Below are 14115 nucleotides of genomic sequence, written 5' to 3'. Positions count from 1 at the left end.
TAAATACTACCAGCTTCAGCAATGAGGGTTTTACCTGGGCACTAGAAGTCAGATGACAAGAAATGTCATTCTGCAAGCTATCCCAGCAGTAATATTTTAGGTATTAATTTGAGAAGTCTCTGAGTGAGATAGAGCATTCTGCATTCTGTCTTGGACCTGACAACAAGAAGACCCATTCACCAAACACCAGCCTTGCTCTAATGAAGTAAGTTTCTAGGGAATAGTAGAATTCTCTTAGCTTCAGTCAGGAATATAGTAAAGTTTAGTTTAGATGTTTTTCTTTATTTGTGTGAGCCTGTACTGCAATGTTATTTTAAATATTTCCTGCGGTTTTTAACTCAAGTCACTCTGAATATACATTTACAGTTAGGTTAGGTTTTTAGGCTATCTGCCCTAGGCTATTTATAAGCCTAGCCAGAGTGTGTGTGTGTGTGTGTCACCCTTTCCCTTAGGATGAGAATACTAGTACCATTGTTTTCTGCAGCCTCTGTCCAGCAGTGATACATGATTCGTAAAGGTAAACCCTCGATCTCCCTCATCCACAAGATTTCTCTTCTGACTGAGTCAGTGAGCTCTGCCTCCTCACACATGACTGATTCTGCTCCATTGTGTAGGGAGTCTAGTATTGTCATTATTTTATTATTTATTATTAAATATATTTAAATCTTTCATTGTGGCTGATCTGTGTAGAGATTATATAAGTTTTGAGAGTACTTGCATATTTGTTTGGGGGCAGTGTGTGGGCCACTCCTAATAACCTTGCTCTTGGTCAAACTACCATTTGTATTCGTGTTAATATTACACAGAAAAATTGTACACCTTTGTTAAGGGCCCTAAAGCAGATCATAAGGAGTGACTGGGGAGAGTGGTAATTACCTTATAATCTGTTCAGAATGGGGCATAGCTAGTAAACCAGTACCAGCCTTTCCCAGGTGTGTGTGTGTGTGTGTGTGTGTGTGTGTGTGTGTGTGTGTGTGTGTGTGTGTGTGTGTGTACATCAAACCTCAAAGAGTGTGTGTGTTAGCTACTTGGGCAGAGACACGAAGCACTCGCTGGACAGAGAGGGTGCTGGAGGTCTTGAATTGGTCACTTAGCTGAGATCTCAATTCTGTAGCTGTACCAGTGCGGAGTCTTATTGGGAATATGGAGAAAGAAGGAGAAACCATCCTTTGACTGACTGTGGTCTGTGTGTGCTCTTAAGGGAAACTGCACTTGATGCAGAGAGCTGCATCTGGAAATTCGGCATGTGCACCTGCTATCCTCTCAGAGAATGCCCCCACTGTTGCCAGTGGTGAGGATTGAGGTTCCATGATTACAAGCCCAGTGGGAGGGTTGTCACAACGGGAATGATTAATAAGGTGAAAAAAAACTTCAAACATTGGACACAACCCAGGTTTGGTTCCGTCAAGGGCAAATTATGCCTACTCAACCTGGTGGACTCCTTTGAGAACATCAACCACGGCAATGGATGAGGGCAACAGTACATACTGCCTACCTAAACCTAGCTAAGGCATTTAATACTACACCCCACTCGAGCATTATAAACAGACTCACAGATACAGACATAAACCCCCTATGTTATGTGATGGATAGTCAGTTGACTCTCAGACAAGACTCAGGAAGTTAGGACAGGGGAGCCTACCTCCACAAAGAGACCAGTTACTAGTGGAGTCCCTTAGACCTCTGTGCTGGGTCCACTCCTTTTTGGCATCTACTTCTCGGAAGTCAAGCCTAATGCCACGGTCCTCTGTCTGATCAAGCTTACAGATGATTGCAAACTAGAAGTCACAGAACTCCCCAAGACACCAACATCTTGCAGGAACGACTAACACAGACAAATAACTGGTGCTAAAGCCATGGCTTAAAACTCAGTGCCAAGAAATGCTTAAGAGTACCCTTTGGGAAGTCAGCCACCCTAGGAAATTACCTCTTCAATAACACAACCCTAAGAGTAGAATCAGTAGTCAGCAATTTGGGTATGCATGCAGACAGTAAAATGGCTTTCACCCGACATGTATCCAAGGTAGTAAGGAATTCATTCTATGAGCAACAGCACATCATCTAGGTCCAAGAAAGTCATATTTCCACTGTATTCTGCCCTCATCATAGCCCATCATTAAGTACAGTGCCCCCTTCAGTATGTACCTAAGCAGGCACATGCAACAACTGGAACATCCATAGAGGTTCTTCACAAAGCAAATACAGGGTGTAAACAGCATGTGCTATGCAGACTGTCTCAAAGCCCTGTCTCTATAGTCTGTTTTCTACAGACTTTTGAGAGTCGATATACAAGACATTTTTGGATCCCACTCTGATGGACCTTTTGTATATACACAAAATGAATACAATCAAAAATACTCCATCTATGGAAATAAACTTTGCTTGTGATATAAACAGGACATACTGGGGGGACAGGTATGTGCCTCAGAATTCCCCGTATCTAGAACATATGAAGCAGAGCTCTTCCCTAACCCCATTTGAGAGAAACCTGGACCAGTGAATGGGAAATTGGAAATACACCCCTGGTATGGCACCTATGTCTCTAATGGACAGAGGTAGCCTATAAATCTTACACTAACTTACATATACCCCTTAAAATAATCTCTATGGCACATAAACTTGCAGGATACAATTGGGATGATTGTCTAGGCTTTAAAGGCACCAGCAGTCGTTAGCAAAAACCCATGAACCTAATGTATAACCAGTTGATAAACATATAAGCAGCAGCTTATATCAACTTACCTCTGTTTAATTTGCCTTTTGTCTGCTCCATTCACTTTTTAATTCAGCCACTATATCTGAACTCACTTTGATTTACCTACACCTTCTCAGGGAAAAATAAATCTCATTGTCCCTGAGTTAAGTCTGTAATCTAATTGATTACCTGACCCCCCTCTCTATTAGGTGTCATCATAGATAATAATCTAAAATTCGACCTACATGTTAACCAAACTATCAAAACCATCAATAAAAAACTAGGGTCACTTTACAGAATAAAAGCCTTCCTAACCCCTCCAGCTAAAATTGCCATAGCTCGCTCTCACCTTCTTTCAACCCCTTCTGTATGCATCCCCTCTACTCTCGAATTTAAATAAGACCGTCCTTAACAAACTCTCAATTTGCTACAACCACATTGCCAGGTTTGCCACTGGGCTGCCATTTAGGACACATCATTGCATCAATCGAAACCAGCTTGGGTGGCTTGAACTGCCCAGCCTAATCCAGTATAACCAACTGATTATGGCCTATAAAATCCTCTATAATCCAGACAATACTCCTGCACTCAAAAATATTATCACCCCCTATAACAATCCTAGACCGCTTCAATCCTCTAAAACTACTAATTCAGACCAGCAAAATTAATAACACAGCCGGTGACTCTCTCTTTGCAAACTCTGTAAATAGATCCTGGAACTTTCTTCCAGCTGATATTACCTTACTTTCCACCTTAGGTGAATTTAAAACTAGACTCAAACAACATGTGTTACTTAATTGGCTATGTCACTGTATCAAGCCTAGCTAACTCTCTCTAGAATGTGTAAAAATCTCTTAACCATCTTACTGTGTAATTTAATTTAATCCCAATTTACACTCGGGATTAACTCTAACCTGTGGAACTTGTTTAACTTGCTTACTTATGTAATCTCTGTAAATAGTCTGTTTGTAATATGTAATGCTGGTATTATGTAATGCTGTATCTACTTACCCTTGGAGCTTTTCTCCCCAGGCCTCTGCTGAAAATGGACATGCATCCAGATGGACTATCCCAGTCAACAAATGTAAAATAAAAATAAATAAATAAATCTAGGTTTGGAACAATCCCGCTGTTCTTACATCTCTTACTTTTCATAAGCTGGGAGACCTTCTGGTGCGCCGCAGATGTCCTTTAGTCAGATGAATATTTATAGCCATTTTCGGCAGACCATACAGTACATCTTTACATTTTTCCAGACTCTGCAGCAGACCATGCGTAGTTTTGTTTCTATTCTCTGGACTTTCTTGCTCTATCCTTGAAAACATCTGACTTCCAGAGCTGCATACAGTATTGCAGACAGGGTACCATTGACTGCACAGACTAATAAGAGCTTCCTGCATTCTACTGACACTTCCTCTAACTTACAAATCTTTGGACTACATTCAAAAGCTGTTACTACAGATTGACAAGGGCTTTCACCCAAAACTAAGACACAATCAGTAATACACAAACTAAGCTCTTATAAGGCCCTTGTAAATAAATAAGGAGTTCTACATGTGGCGTAGAACAGTTTTCCTATGCTGATAAAACTGTTAGCCCCAGCAAGACAATGCAGCAGTGATATCAAGTGGCAGCTTAATCGACTCAGAAACTTTGCTTATACCTTAGTAGGTAATTTAATTTGGAAACATAAAACTGTAGAGCTCAGTGCCCAAACTGCAGCTGCCCAGAGGAACTTCAGCAACAGAACTGAAAAGGACAGCATGTACTCTGGGGTCCTATAGTTCAGCGGGCAGGTGCATCATGTACTCTGGGTTCCTGTAGTACAGTGGGCAGGTGCATAGTGTACTCTGGGGTCCTATAGTTCAGCGGGCAGGTGCATCATGTACTCTGGGTTCCTGTAGTACAGTGGGCAGGTGCATAGTGGTTCAGCGGGCAGGTGCATCATGTACTCTGGGTTCCTGTAGTACAGTGGGCAGGTGCATAGTGTACTCTGGGGTCCTGTAGTACAGTGGGCAGGTGCATCATGTACTATGGGGTCCTGTAGTACAGCAGGCAGGTGTATTGTGTACTCTGGGGTCCTTTAGTACAGAGGGTAGGTGTATCATGTACTCTGGGTTCCTTTAATACAGCGGGCACGAGCATCATGTACTCTGGGGTCCTTTAGTACAGCGGGCAGGTGCATCGTGTATCTTGGGGTCCTTTAGTACAGCTGGTAGGTGCATTGTTTATTCTGGGACTGGGGTCCGTTAGTACAGATGGCAGCTGCTGGTATCCTTTTCTGAATCACACCTTTGGCAGGTTAGGATGTTAACTGCAAACAGTTTGTGCTGATCTCCAAGTTGCTTATGTCTAGCCCCCATACTTTTTGAATGGTGTCCAGCTATTTTACCCAGAGCAGGAGCTTCCTCATCTACTGCCCACAGCAAAAGAAACAAAAAAGAAAAAAAGGTCATTTGTCTGTTGGCATTGCTCACCTGTCTCCTTAGCATTAAATTTTGTATTCCTCAGTTTAATGAGAAAGAAAAAAAAGGTTGTCTGCTGTACACTGTGTAGCAAACTGCTTGTTACAGGCTATGCCTCAGATGAAGCACTGAATTAAGTGCTTTGCTTCAGTCTTGACTGCAAAAGTAGTTATTTCCATACCAGCATAATGCAAGTACAGAAATGAATGCAGATCATGCCCCCTAACACTCTGTGCTTGGGACAGCTGCCCCCTTTGTGGCACACTAGCTACACTTTTGATTTTACGCTGGACTTGGCTACAACTATCCTTTGTTCTAAGCACATGGCTTTCTGAGTTCTACCCTCAGTATCACCTGCCATACATCTTACTACCAACTCACACTGGTTGCCTAACACAATATTCTAGGTCTGTACTTCACTCCATTGATCAAATGAACCTCACATGCTTCTCTACCCCCCCCCCCCCCCCCATAAAACTAGCTATTTAGCTTCCATCCCAAACACAAGTGTAGGAGTATTTCTAATATTTCTCCATCAGAAACTGAGCTGAATCTGCCAGTTCGGTGGCACAGGGGTTGACCAAGGCCCACATTACCAAAGTTTGATTAGTGGTCCAGATGCTGCAAGAGCAGTCGGGGGCATGGGACATCAGCAGCTTATACTGGCTTCCAGAGTAAGCCTGTGTATTTCTTAGGGATGCAAGTCCCACTTTGTTATTCCCTGGTGTAAACTGGTGAACCAAGTGGGGACCATCAACTTCCCAGGAAGCCCAAGCTGCCAGTGAAGTTAGCTACTTGCATAAACACTGTATATCACACCCTGAAGCAGTTGCAAATATGGTTAAAGTGGAAGTCAAGGGTATATGACTCTACATCACTGCTCAGCTTTCATCTTCAATAAATGGCTGTGGCTTGCTGGGAAAGGGAAACAAATGGGTTAGCAGGATAGTGAAATGGCCTAAATGGTCATGTGAGGAGGGCCTAAAAAGGATATTACAAAAATGAGCCACATTTCACAGCTTTTCACAAACGGTGGAAAAGAAATGACAATTAAGTCCATGAGAGAAACTTGTCATCAGCGCTTACCCATGGCTGGATCTCCTCCACTAACAGGAACTAAAACTCAAAGATCTACTAATTAACAGATGGGCTATTTAAACTGCTTACCATTTAAATGTAGTTACTAAGTAAAGTTCTGCTTTATTTTCTGATAACACACAGATATGCATGAATCATTTTCAATAAAAGTTTTCTAAAAAAAGATGTTTAGAAAATGCCAGAAGAAACAGGATTACTCCTTACCTTCTCTCCAGTTGGTCATGACTCCTAAAATTGTTGGCATGGATGCATATATTTCATCAGCTTTCGAAGCTTTGTGCTTGGTTACTGACATTGTGGGGTCATGCTCTGTCTGCACTAGAGGCCAGTTCCTTGACATGACATCTGTACCCTGGCCGTGCTGGTATCCCATGTGAGTGGTATCCACTTCTCCACTAAGCTGAGCCTGTTCTTCTGATACAGCAGGAGGAGGAGGAGGAGGAAGGTGGCTGGAGTGATTAGGAGGTTCCAGTGACCTCCCAGTCCTACTACTATCAACTGGTTTACTTGGTTTATAATGAGGGATTTGAATTCCAGGGGAAAGCATTCCTAGGTGCATTCGGTGCTTTTTTGCAGGGTCTTCCATGTGCTCCTTAACTGGCTGTTGCACACCTAACAACGGTCCAGGATGAAATCCATAACTGCGCCAGGAATTTCCAGCTACCACTCCCACTCCCATATCAGGGTTCATATGAGGAGGGGTGGGACTATTTTCTGCACCCCACCCTGCACCATACATTGGAGGGCGCTCCTCGGGTTTAGTGTTACTTGTGCCTTTATCTGTGAGACTGAAATAGCGATCTTTCTCCTTCTCATTGATGTCCAGAGATGACTTTATAAATGTTTTGCACACACCAATTATGTCAGTCATCTGCAAGTAACTAGCAGCTGACATCACTTCTATTACATTCTGACTAGTCAAAGATAATGTGCCTGTGTAAACAAAGTCTAAAATGACCAGGAAGGTATCAGGAGAGAAGACCTCAAAGGTGGCTGTTGTTGGCTGTCCTGGTTCTCGAGCACTTTGAGAAAGCAGCATCTTAAAATAGCCACTGCTGGCAAACAGTACATTTCGGTGCGCTCGGAAAAGGCGTCCTTCTACAACAATGCTACAGTCGCAAAACAGTTCCTGCCTGCGTTGCTCATTCAGCTGCTGTAGGACACGGGAGTGATGGGAAGAAATCTCCATAACAGCGTGACACCTTAATTACTTCTCTGCATGAAAAAAAAAAACTGTTGTTATTGTTATTAACTGAATTATTTACTCCAGGGTTTAGCACATCAGTCAATGTACAGCACAGCAAAAAACAACAACCACAAACCCCCTTCTCTATTAATTCTAATGTTTCTCCCCACCTTCATGCTTCTAAACAGCACATGGTTTTAAAACCACTACCAACCAGTACTTAGTTAGTTACCTTTCAGTACTATGAAAGTCCAGCAGGGCAAAGCAGAGGCCTGGGGAGAAAAGCTCCACATTACATGCGTCTCTATAAGCCAACAACAAAAAAATACTATGCAACACTTAGGTAGTAACCATTTTATATAGACTACATAGTATTTAGAGCATGTTAAGGTCACACGTCAGATGAACATTCAGAATTATTTTACAATGTATGTATACACTTCTACTGGAATTTTGCCACACAGAAAATGAGATATAAGTTCATTTTAACTGGATAAAATATGCATAAGACCTACGGAGGTTGGCATAATTGTTAAGGTATTTACCTTGCAGACATATGGTGCAGGGTTTGATTCTCACATGGGGTAATTAGCTAGGCTTAAAATGGCTCACAAGGGCAGCTAGCCTAGCACTAATTTATGAACCTATATACAAGAAGATTACTGGTGTGAGAACTTTGTGATATTTGTTTGATGTGACTACTTAAGGACGGAACTTAGGAATGGAATTGGTACAAGAGTAGGTGATTTCATTAATATTTTAAACTACAGATGAGATAAGATTCATAATACAAAAGGGGGCTTAGTAATAGTGGTCGTTATAACTGCAGTACCACATTGCTGAGAGGTATCTCTTCAATGAAATTTTAAATTGTAGATGAGATGAGACTGGGATGGGGTTCAACAATTTAATAACATATTTATTTATTTTATTTATTTATTTATCATTTGTTAATGGTCATTGTTATGATTTCTGAGTGACTACCAAGTATTGGTTTAATAAGCACAATTCTCTGAGAGGTATGTGCCACTTCAGTAAGTGGCTGACAGCAGGGCATCTACCTGGGTTATAAAGGATGTTGTGGGCAGTCGATCAGAGTACAGACTAGGAGATTAGAGAGCTGCAGCCGGTAAAGTGTCTGAAGTGCCAGACAGAGATGTGTTTTGGTTATTGTAGTTCCTTGCACAGTTAGTACAGCGCAGTGGTGCAGCAGTTAGCGTTGTCGCCTCACAGCAAGAGGTTCTCTGGTTCGATTCTTGGCTGGGTGCCTTCTGTGTGGGGTCTGCAGGTCCTCCAGTTTCCCCCACATTACAAAGACATGCATCTGAACCGTTTCTCCTTGGGCCTCCGCTGAAACTTGGCTCATTCCAAGTCAGACTTTCCTGGTTAACAAATGTTAAATAAAAATAAAATAGTTTGTTTGTGTCTTTCGGCTTTTCCCGGTTAGGGGTCGCCACAGCGGAACTCCGGTCCGCTAATGATTGGCAGTAGATTTTTACGAGCTGGCTTGCCGGGCCTAACACACAGCCTTCAACGAAGGAACGCCCATTCACGCACGTCGCCACACAGAAAACGCTCCGAGAATCGAACGGGCAATGTCTAACTGTGAGGCGACAACGCTACCGCAGCACCACCACCGCAGTAAATAAAAATAAAATAGTAATTTTATTATGAGTGCACCATTTTAGCTATCTGAAAGGAGTGAAGGTTAGTGAAAACTGAATTTATGTAACAGAAAAGGGAATAAAGAATTCTGAGCTATGGATCGTACATTCATACCCTGTTAGAAAGGGTTTCATCTTATACAGAACTCCTAGTTTATGGTTAGTTTTTGAACTGCAAGCTGGTTCTACTCACTAAATCTTAAATCTGCACTCAGATACAATATACATCATCTTTACATTTTGTATGAATTCAATTCTGGTATTACAGACTGATAATATTTTTAAACTGCAGTAGTTTGATTGTTGGGTTGGAGGTGAAAATAACATTAATTTAGTTTTATTTGGATTTAGGAGTAGTTTAGATTGCTCTAGCCAAGAGCCGTTTGAAGAGAGAGCACATATTATTGTTCAGTCTTTTGCATGTTGGATTGCTTTTGCTGGATCTATTTGCTGTATAAATTTTACTTATGAAAAATAGTAAAGGCCCCGATACTGAACCTTATAGCACACTAATGTTGTTTGTCGAGTAGCTTACAGTTCATTAATCCAATGTATACACTGTGTTCTGTACTATAGCCTGGCCTAAATCCATGCTGTGTGGGTACTCCAGTTTCCTCCCACATTCAAAGACATGCAGTAGGTGGATTGGGCACTCTAAGTTGGCAGTAGGTGAGTGCGTGCGTGCGAGTGAGTGGTGCAAATTAAGTAACGCAGCAGGGCTAGCCACCTGGCGGTGTAAACCTTGGCCCGACCCCATGTGCAAAATGGGAAAAGGGGTTGAGGATGGATGGTAAAAGTAACTTGTTCTCTGTTAGGCATCTGTCAACTGCAGGTAAAAATATCTTTCAAGTATTTTAGACAGATGGAACAGAATGGCTATAGCCCTGCCATTTGCTAGTGATTAGTCATGTCTGTGCAAGGGAATAACAGGACTTTTTCCCCCCAGAGTCTGGGGACTATATCTTCTTGGAAAGGGTAATTTACAAATGTGGACGCTGGGTATGCAATGGCTTATCTGGCTACTTTTTTTTCAAACATCTTTACTGAATTATCACTTGCGACATTGGCAAATTTACATTCATATAAAATTAATCAAACCATATTAACATTATCCAGTTACTTTGCGATTTTTTCAAACATCTTTACTGAATTATCACTTGCGACATAGGCAAATTTACATTCATATTCATAGGATTCATATGAGGGTACTAGGCTATTGGCCCTAGGGCCTATATAAGCCTAGCCAAAAATGTACCCTGGCTTTCGCCACCCAAGAAAATTATTTTCCTGTGCCCCTGTCGAGCAGAGCCACAGAAGTGATCCCCGGGGTGAATTTCCTATCTCCCATTCAATCATCAATATTTTTCTTGAAGAGTGCTAATGAGGAGCTCTATTTGACATAGATAGGTAGTCTGCTCAGGAGTACGGGAAGTCTCTGGGACGGGAATCTATCCCTCCAGCATGTTCTGTTTATTGTGGTGATAAGGTTTAGGTCCCTAGACCGTGTAGCTTGGAGGGATTGGGATTTCTTTAAGTGGAACAGCTCTGGGTTTGACATAGCTTTGTATGTTAGGCAGAGATCACCTCTGTGCAGGCGATATGCGACAGAGTAAAGCTGGAGTTTTTTGAGACGGTCTGCGTAGGGCATCTTTGAGGCCAGTAATCCTCTTTGTGAGGTATTTCTGTGGCCTTTCCAGTTGTTGTAGATGTCTTGTGAAGTACATACCAAAAGGGGCGTTGTACTCTATAATGAGTCTAATGAGTGATGAGTAGAGGGGAACAATGACATCTTTTTTTCTGGATGAGAAACCTTTTGTGATGAGGTGAGCCACGTAGAAGGATTTCCTGACCACTGTGGCAATGTGATTATCAAAGGAGAGACTACTGTCCACCTGTGTCCCAAGGTCTCATCACATTTTCGGCATTAGGTAGACTACCAGCTATGTGGTAGTTCATGGGTAATCAAACCATATTAACATTATCCGGTTACTTTGCGACATTCTACTGGTGGGTTATTACAGGCAACAGAGGTGGGTTTAAGTTTTTGAATATATTGTTTTAATGTGATGGTAGGAGATGCAATTAGTGAGAAGGAAGTAGTGAACAAAAGGCTCACAGTTTGTAACTGCTGAATGCATTGATTTTTTTCATTTAAAGTTTGGATATTTCCAATACATTTTGATTTTGGCATTTTTATAGTACAGTTGTGTGTATTTTAAATTTTGTTTTACTGCAAAATATTTTTTTTCTCGGAGTCTAAAAGATGTTGGCTAGGGTCAGTCAGGAAATATTCCTTTTGCATTCACTGACTGAACAGGAAGTAGATCTAGCTATTAGCTGAGAAACAATTTTCTTATTTATGGTATTCAGCTACATTCCTCTTCGGCTACAAAAGCTCTGACTTTACAACCACTGTTAGACTGATTTTTTCCCCACCTACTCATTCAGCTCTTTTAGCTATCTGACCATCTGACCATGCTGTAAAAAGAATTAGGATGCCCAGCGCAGACCTAATTCTACTGGACACAGACAGCTCACATTGATAAGGCACTCTCATTAGACTCAAAGCTCGAGTCAGCCTGTTTCATACCATCTCATTCAATTTGTTTACAACACAATTTTCAGAGTGTGGATCTGAATTGTGAACAACTCTTTTCTGCATTTCCGTTTTTGGCCAAAAGTCAACTGTTTGCATTTTTAACTTTGTCTGGGACCTTAGTCTTGTAGTACTCCACACAATAACGGCAGAATTGTGACTTGCTGCAGGATCGGAGTATTATTTATTTCATTTAACTGCATTTTTTTATATTTGCATTTACTTAATCTGGGAACCTTAATCTTGTAATATACGTAGGTTCATAGGTCAATATTAGGCCAACTGCACTGAAGGGTCATTTTACGCCTAGCCAATAACCCAAGGTTAGACTCAAACCCTAAACTTTGTGTTTATGAGGTGAAGACCTTAACCATTATACCAAACCCACCCTGAAGACTGTGAATTCTTGCTGCAAGCCTGTCAGCCCATGTGCTTTATTTTCGGGCATTAAATGATTACTGTCTTTGCATAAGTAAATAATAAGCTATCAGTCAGAGTATTACAAATCTAGCCAATAACCATTAAGTATCAAACCCTGTACCATGCATGTCTGAGGTAAAGACATTATACCAAATGCTGAGACAAAAATTCGCATATGCTGAGGTTCTTAAATGCAATCGACCCAAACCTCAAAGGTCTCCCAGATGCTGTCCTCAGCAACCTCCCTAACAATTTACAAAGACAACATTCCCAAGGGCACACAACCACATTTAACAATGTCTTGACCTCTAAGCCCTTAAGGCAAACTATCATACAAGCCAGTTTATTGGTCATTTGAGATTCTACTGTGAGAGAAAATGATGCTCCATTCACCAGGAAAAGCAAGGCGATAGTCTTGGTCACTTGTCTATCAGGGCCAAGGATCTGCAAGATCACACACGCACTCAAGAAATGAACAGATACCAGTATGACTCTGTCATAGTCCATGTGGGTATTAATGACCCAAAATGTATCCTTGGACATGATACAGCTTTCAGATTATGTGGCCCAGGGAGGCATGAGCCTAGCACTGAGGAAGCATTCTACCAAGGATGATACCGTAATATAAAGAGAAGATGATGGACTTTTACAATTAGCTCATTTACTGGTGTCATTCTACTGAGGTCCAATATTTCTCGGCTTGGAAGGACATGATCAACAGACCACACTGCTTTACCAGGGATAGTCTGCACCTGTCCCCACTAGGCTTTCAGATACTGGCCAGAACATCATCCACCCCCTATAGTGCCTTTTTTAGGCAATGCCAACCTGATAAAACATTCTGACATAGTAAATTTTACTTGAGATAAACTAAAGGTGTTAATGGCTCAATACTTGGGAGTCTCAACAAGAAACTTCACTCGCTGGAAGCATTCTTCAACCTTGAGTGTTGAGATCTGTGCAGTTACTGAGACAAGCTTTAAAGCCATGGAAGGCACCCCGGCTATGCAAAGCTATAATGCCTTCCACGCATTTAAAAATGCTACCACACAAGGAGGGACAAGATCAAGGAGTGGAGGTGTATCAATCTACATAAAAATCTACATAAAAAGTAAGCAACCCTCAAGATTGGTCAAATGATATGGCATGCTTTAGCTACTCCACGTAAAACATGGTCTCAGTCACCAACTTCCTCACAGTGCACAGCCTGTGATCAGTACATTCGACCCCAATACTGCAGAAGCTCTATCACAAGGACCAACTCCCAAACAGTTTCACTGAGAATTTTGTCTTTGTACAGTAGACTCTTGGTCACTACATTCAACCTCAATACTGCAGAATCTCTGTCACAATGGCCAGCCTCCAAACATTTTCACTAAGAATTTTGTCTTTAAACACTGTAAGCACATTCATTTAAAGAACCTTGCCGTGTATTAACTTCACTAACTCAAATAAGTGCCTGTCTGGGATGGAAATTAGTTTTTAACATCCCATCTCTCCAACAGAGTTGTTCTTGCTCTCTAAGGACTACTTACTAAGCTAGCCACTGTCCTTTCTCTTGACGATTTGATTACACCGTATATGTCAATTACTTAATCTTCTTGGCTGACCAGTGTCTGCATTCAGGAAATATTCTTCTTGGTACCTCTCGGCTAATTGCTTTGAATTGATGATAAACTGATTGGTCTCCATTATAATTGGACCGGAGTGTAGAAACCCATTTTTTTGCACCATTCCCAAATACCTTTCTCCCTCCCATACTGCTTTGCACTATATACATTCATTGTCAAACCCCTCCCTAACAGCACCTATCTGTTCTACATTGTGCCTTTTACTTTTCTCACATAAACCCTCACTTCATCCTGTTTTACCTACATTCTCATGCTATAGCATTTAAACCCCATACTCCTTTCATTCCAGGGAAGATACTAGGACAACCTAACTCTCTTCCTTCATTGAAATAACTTGTTTCTTACGTACCCTTCATCAGT

The 14115-nt window shown here is 41.5% G+C and overlaps 1 protein-coding gene across 1 annotated transcript in view; it reads right to left on the bottom strand.

Annotated features, from left to right (window-relative positions):
* ZBTB8A (zinc finger and BTB domain containing 8A) overlaps positions 1–14115 on the bottom strand; it is a 174450-nt gene that overhangs the window by 64333 nt on the left and 96002 nt on the right. Inside the window, exon 2 of the mRNA XM_044082445.1 lies at positions 6463–7473. Coding sequence (XP_043938380.1) covers positions 6463–7447 — 985 coding nt within the window. The 5' untranslated portion in view covers positions 7448–7473. The remainder of the gene's footprint in view (positions 1–6462; positions 7474–14115) is intronic.

This window comes from Protopterus annectens, chromosome 1.part1 (genome assembly GCF_019279795.1).
Source record: "Protopterus annectens isolate FY-2018-M chromosome 1.part1, PAN1.0, whole genome shotgun sequence".
Lineage (NCBI taxonomy): Eukaryota > Metazoa > Chordata > Ceratodontiformes > Protopteridae > Protopterus > Protopterus annectens.
Note: the sequence above shows the minus strand (reverse complement) of the source record. Positions and strands in the feature narration are given on the sequence as shown.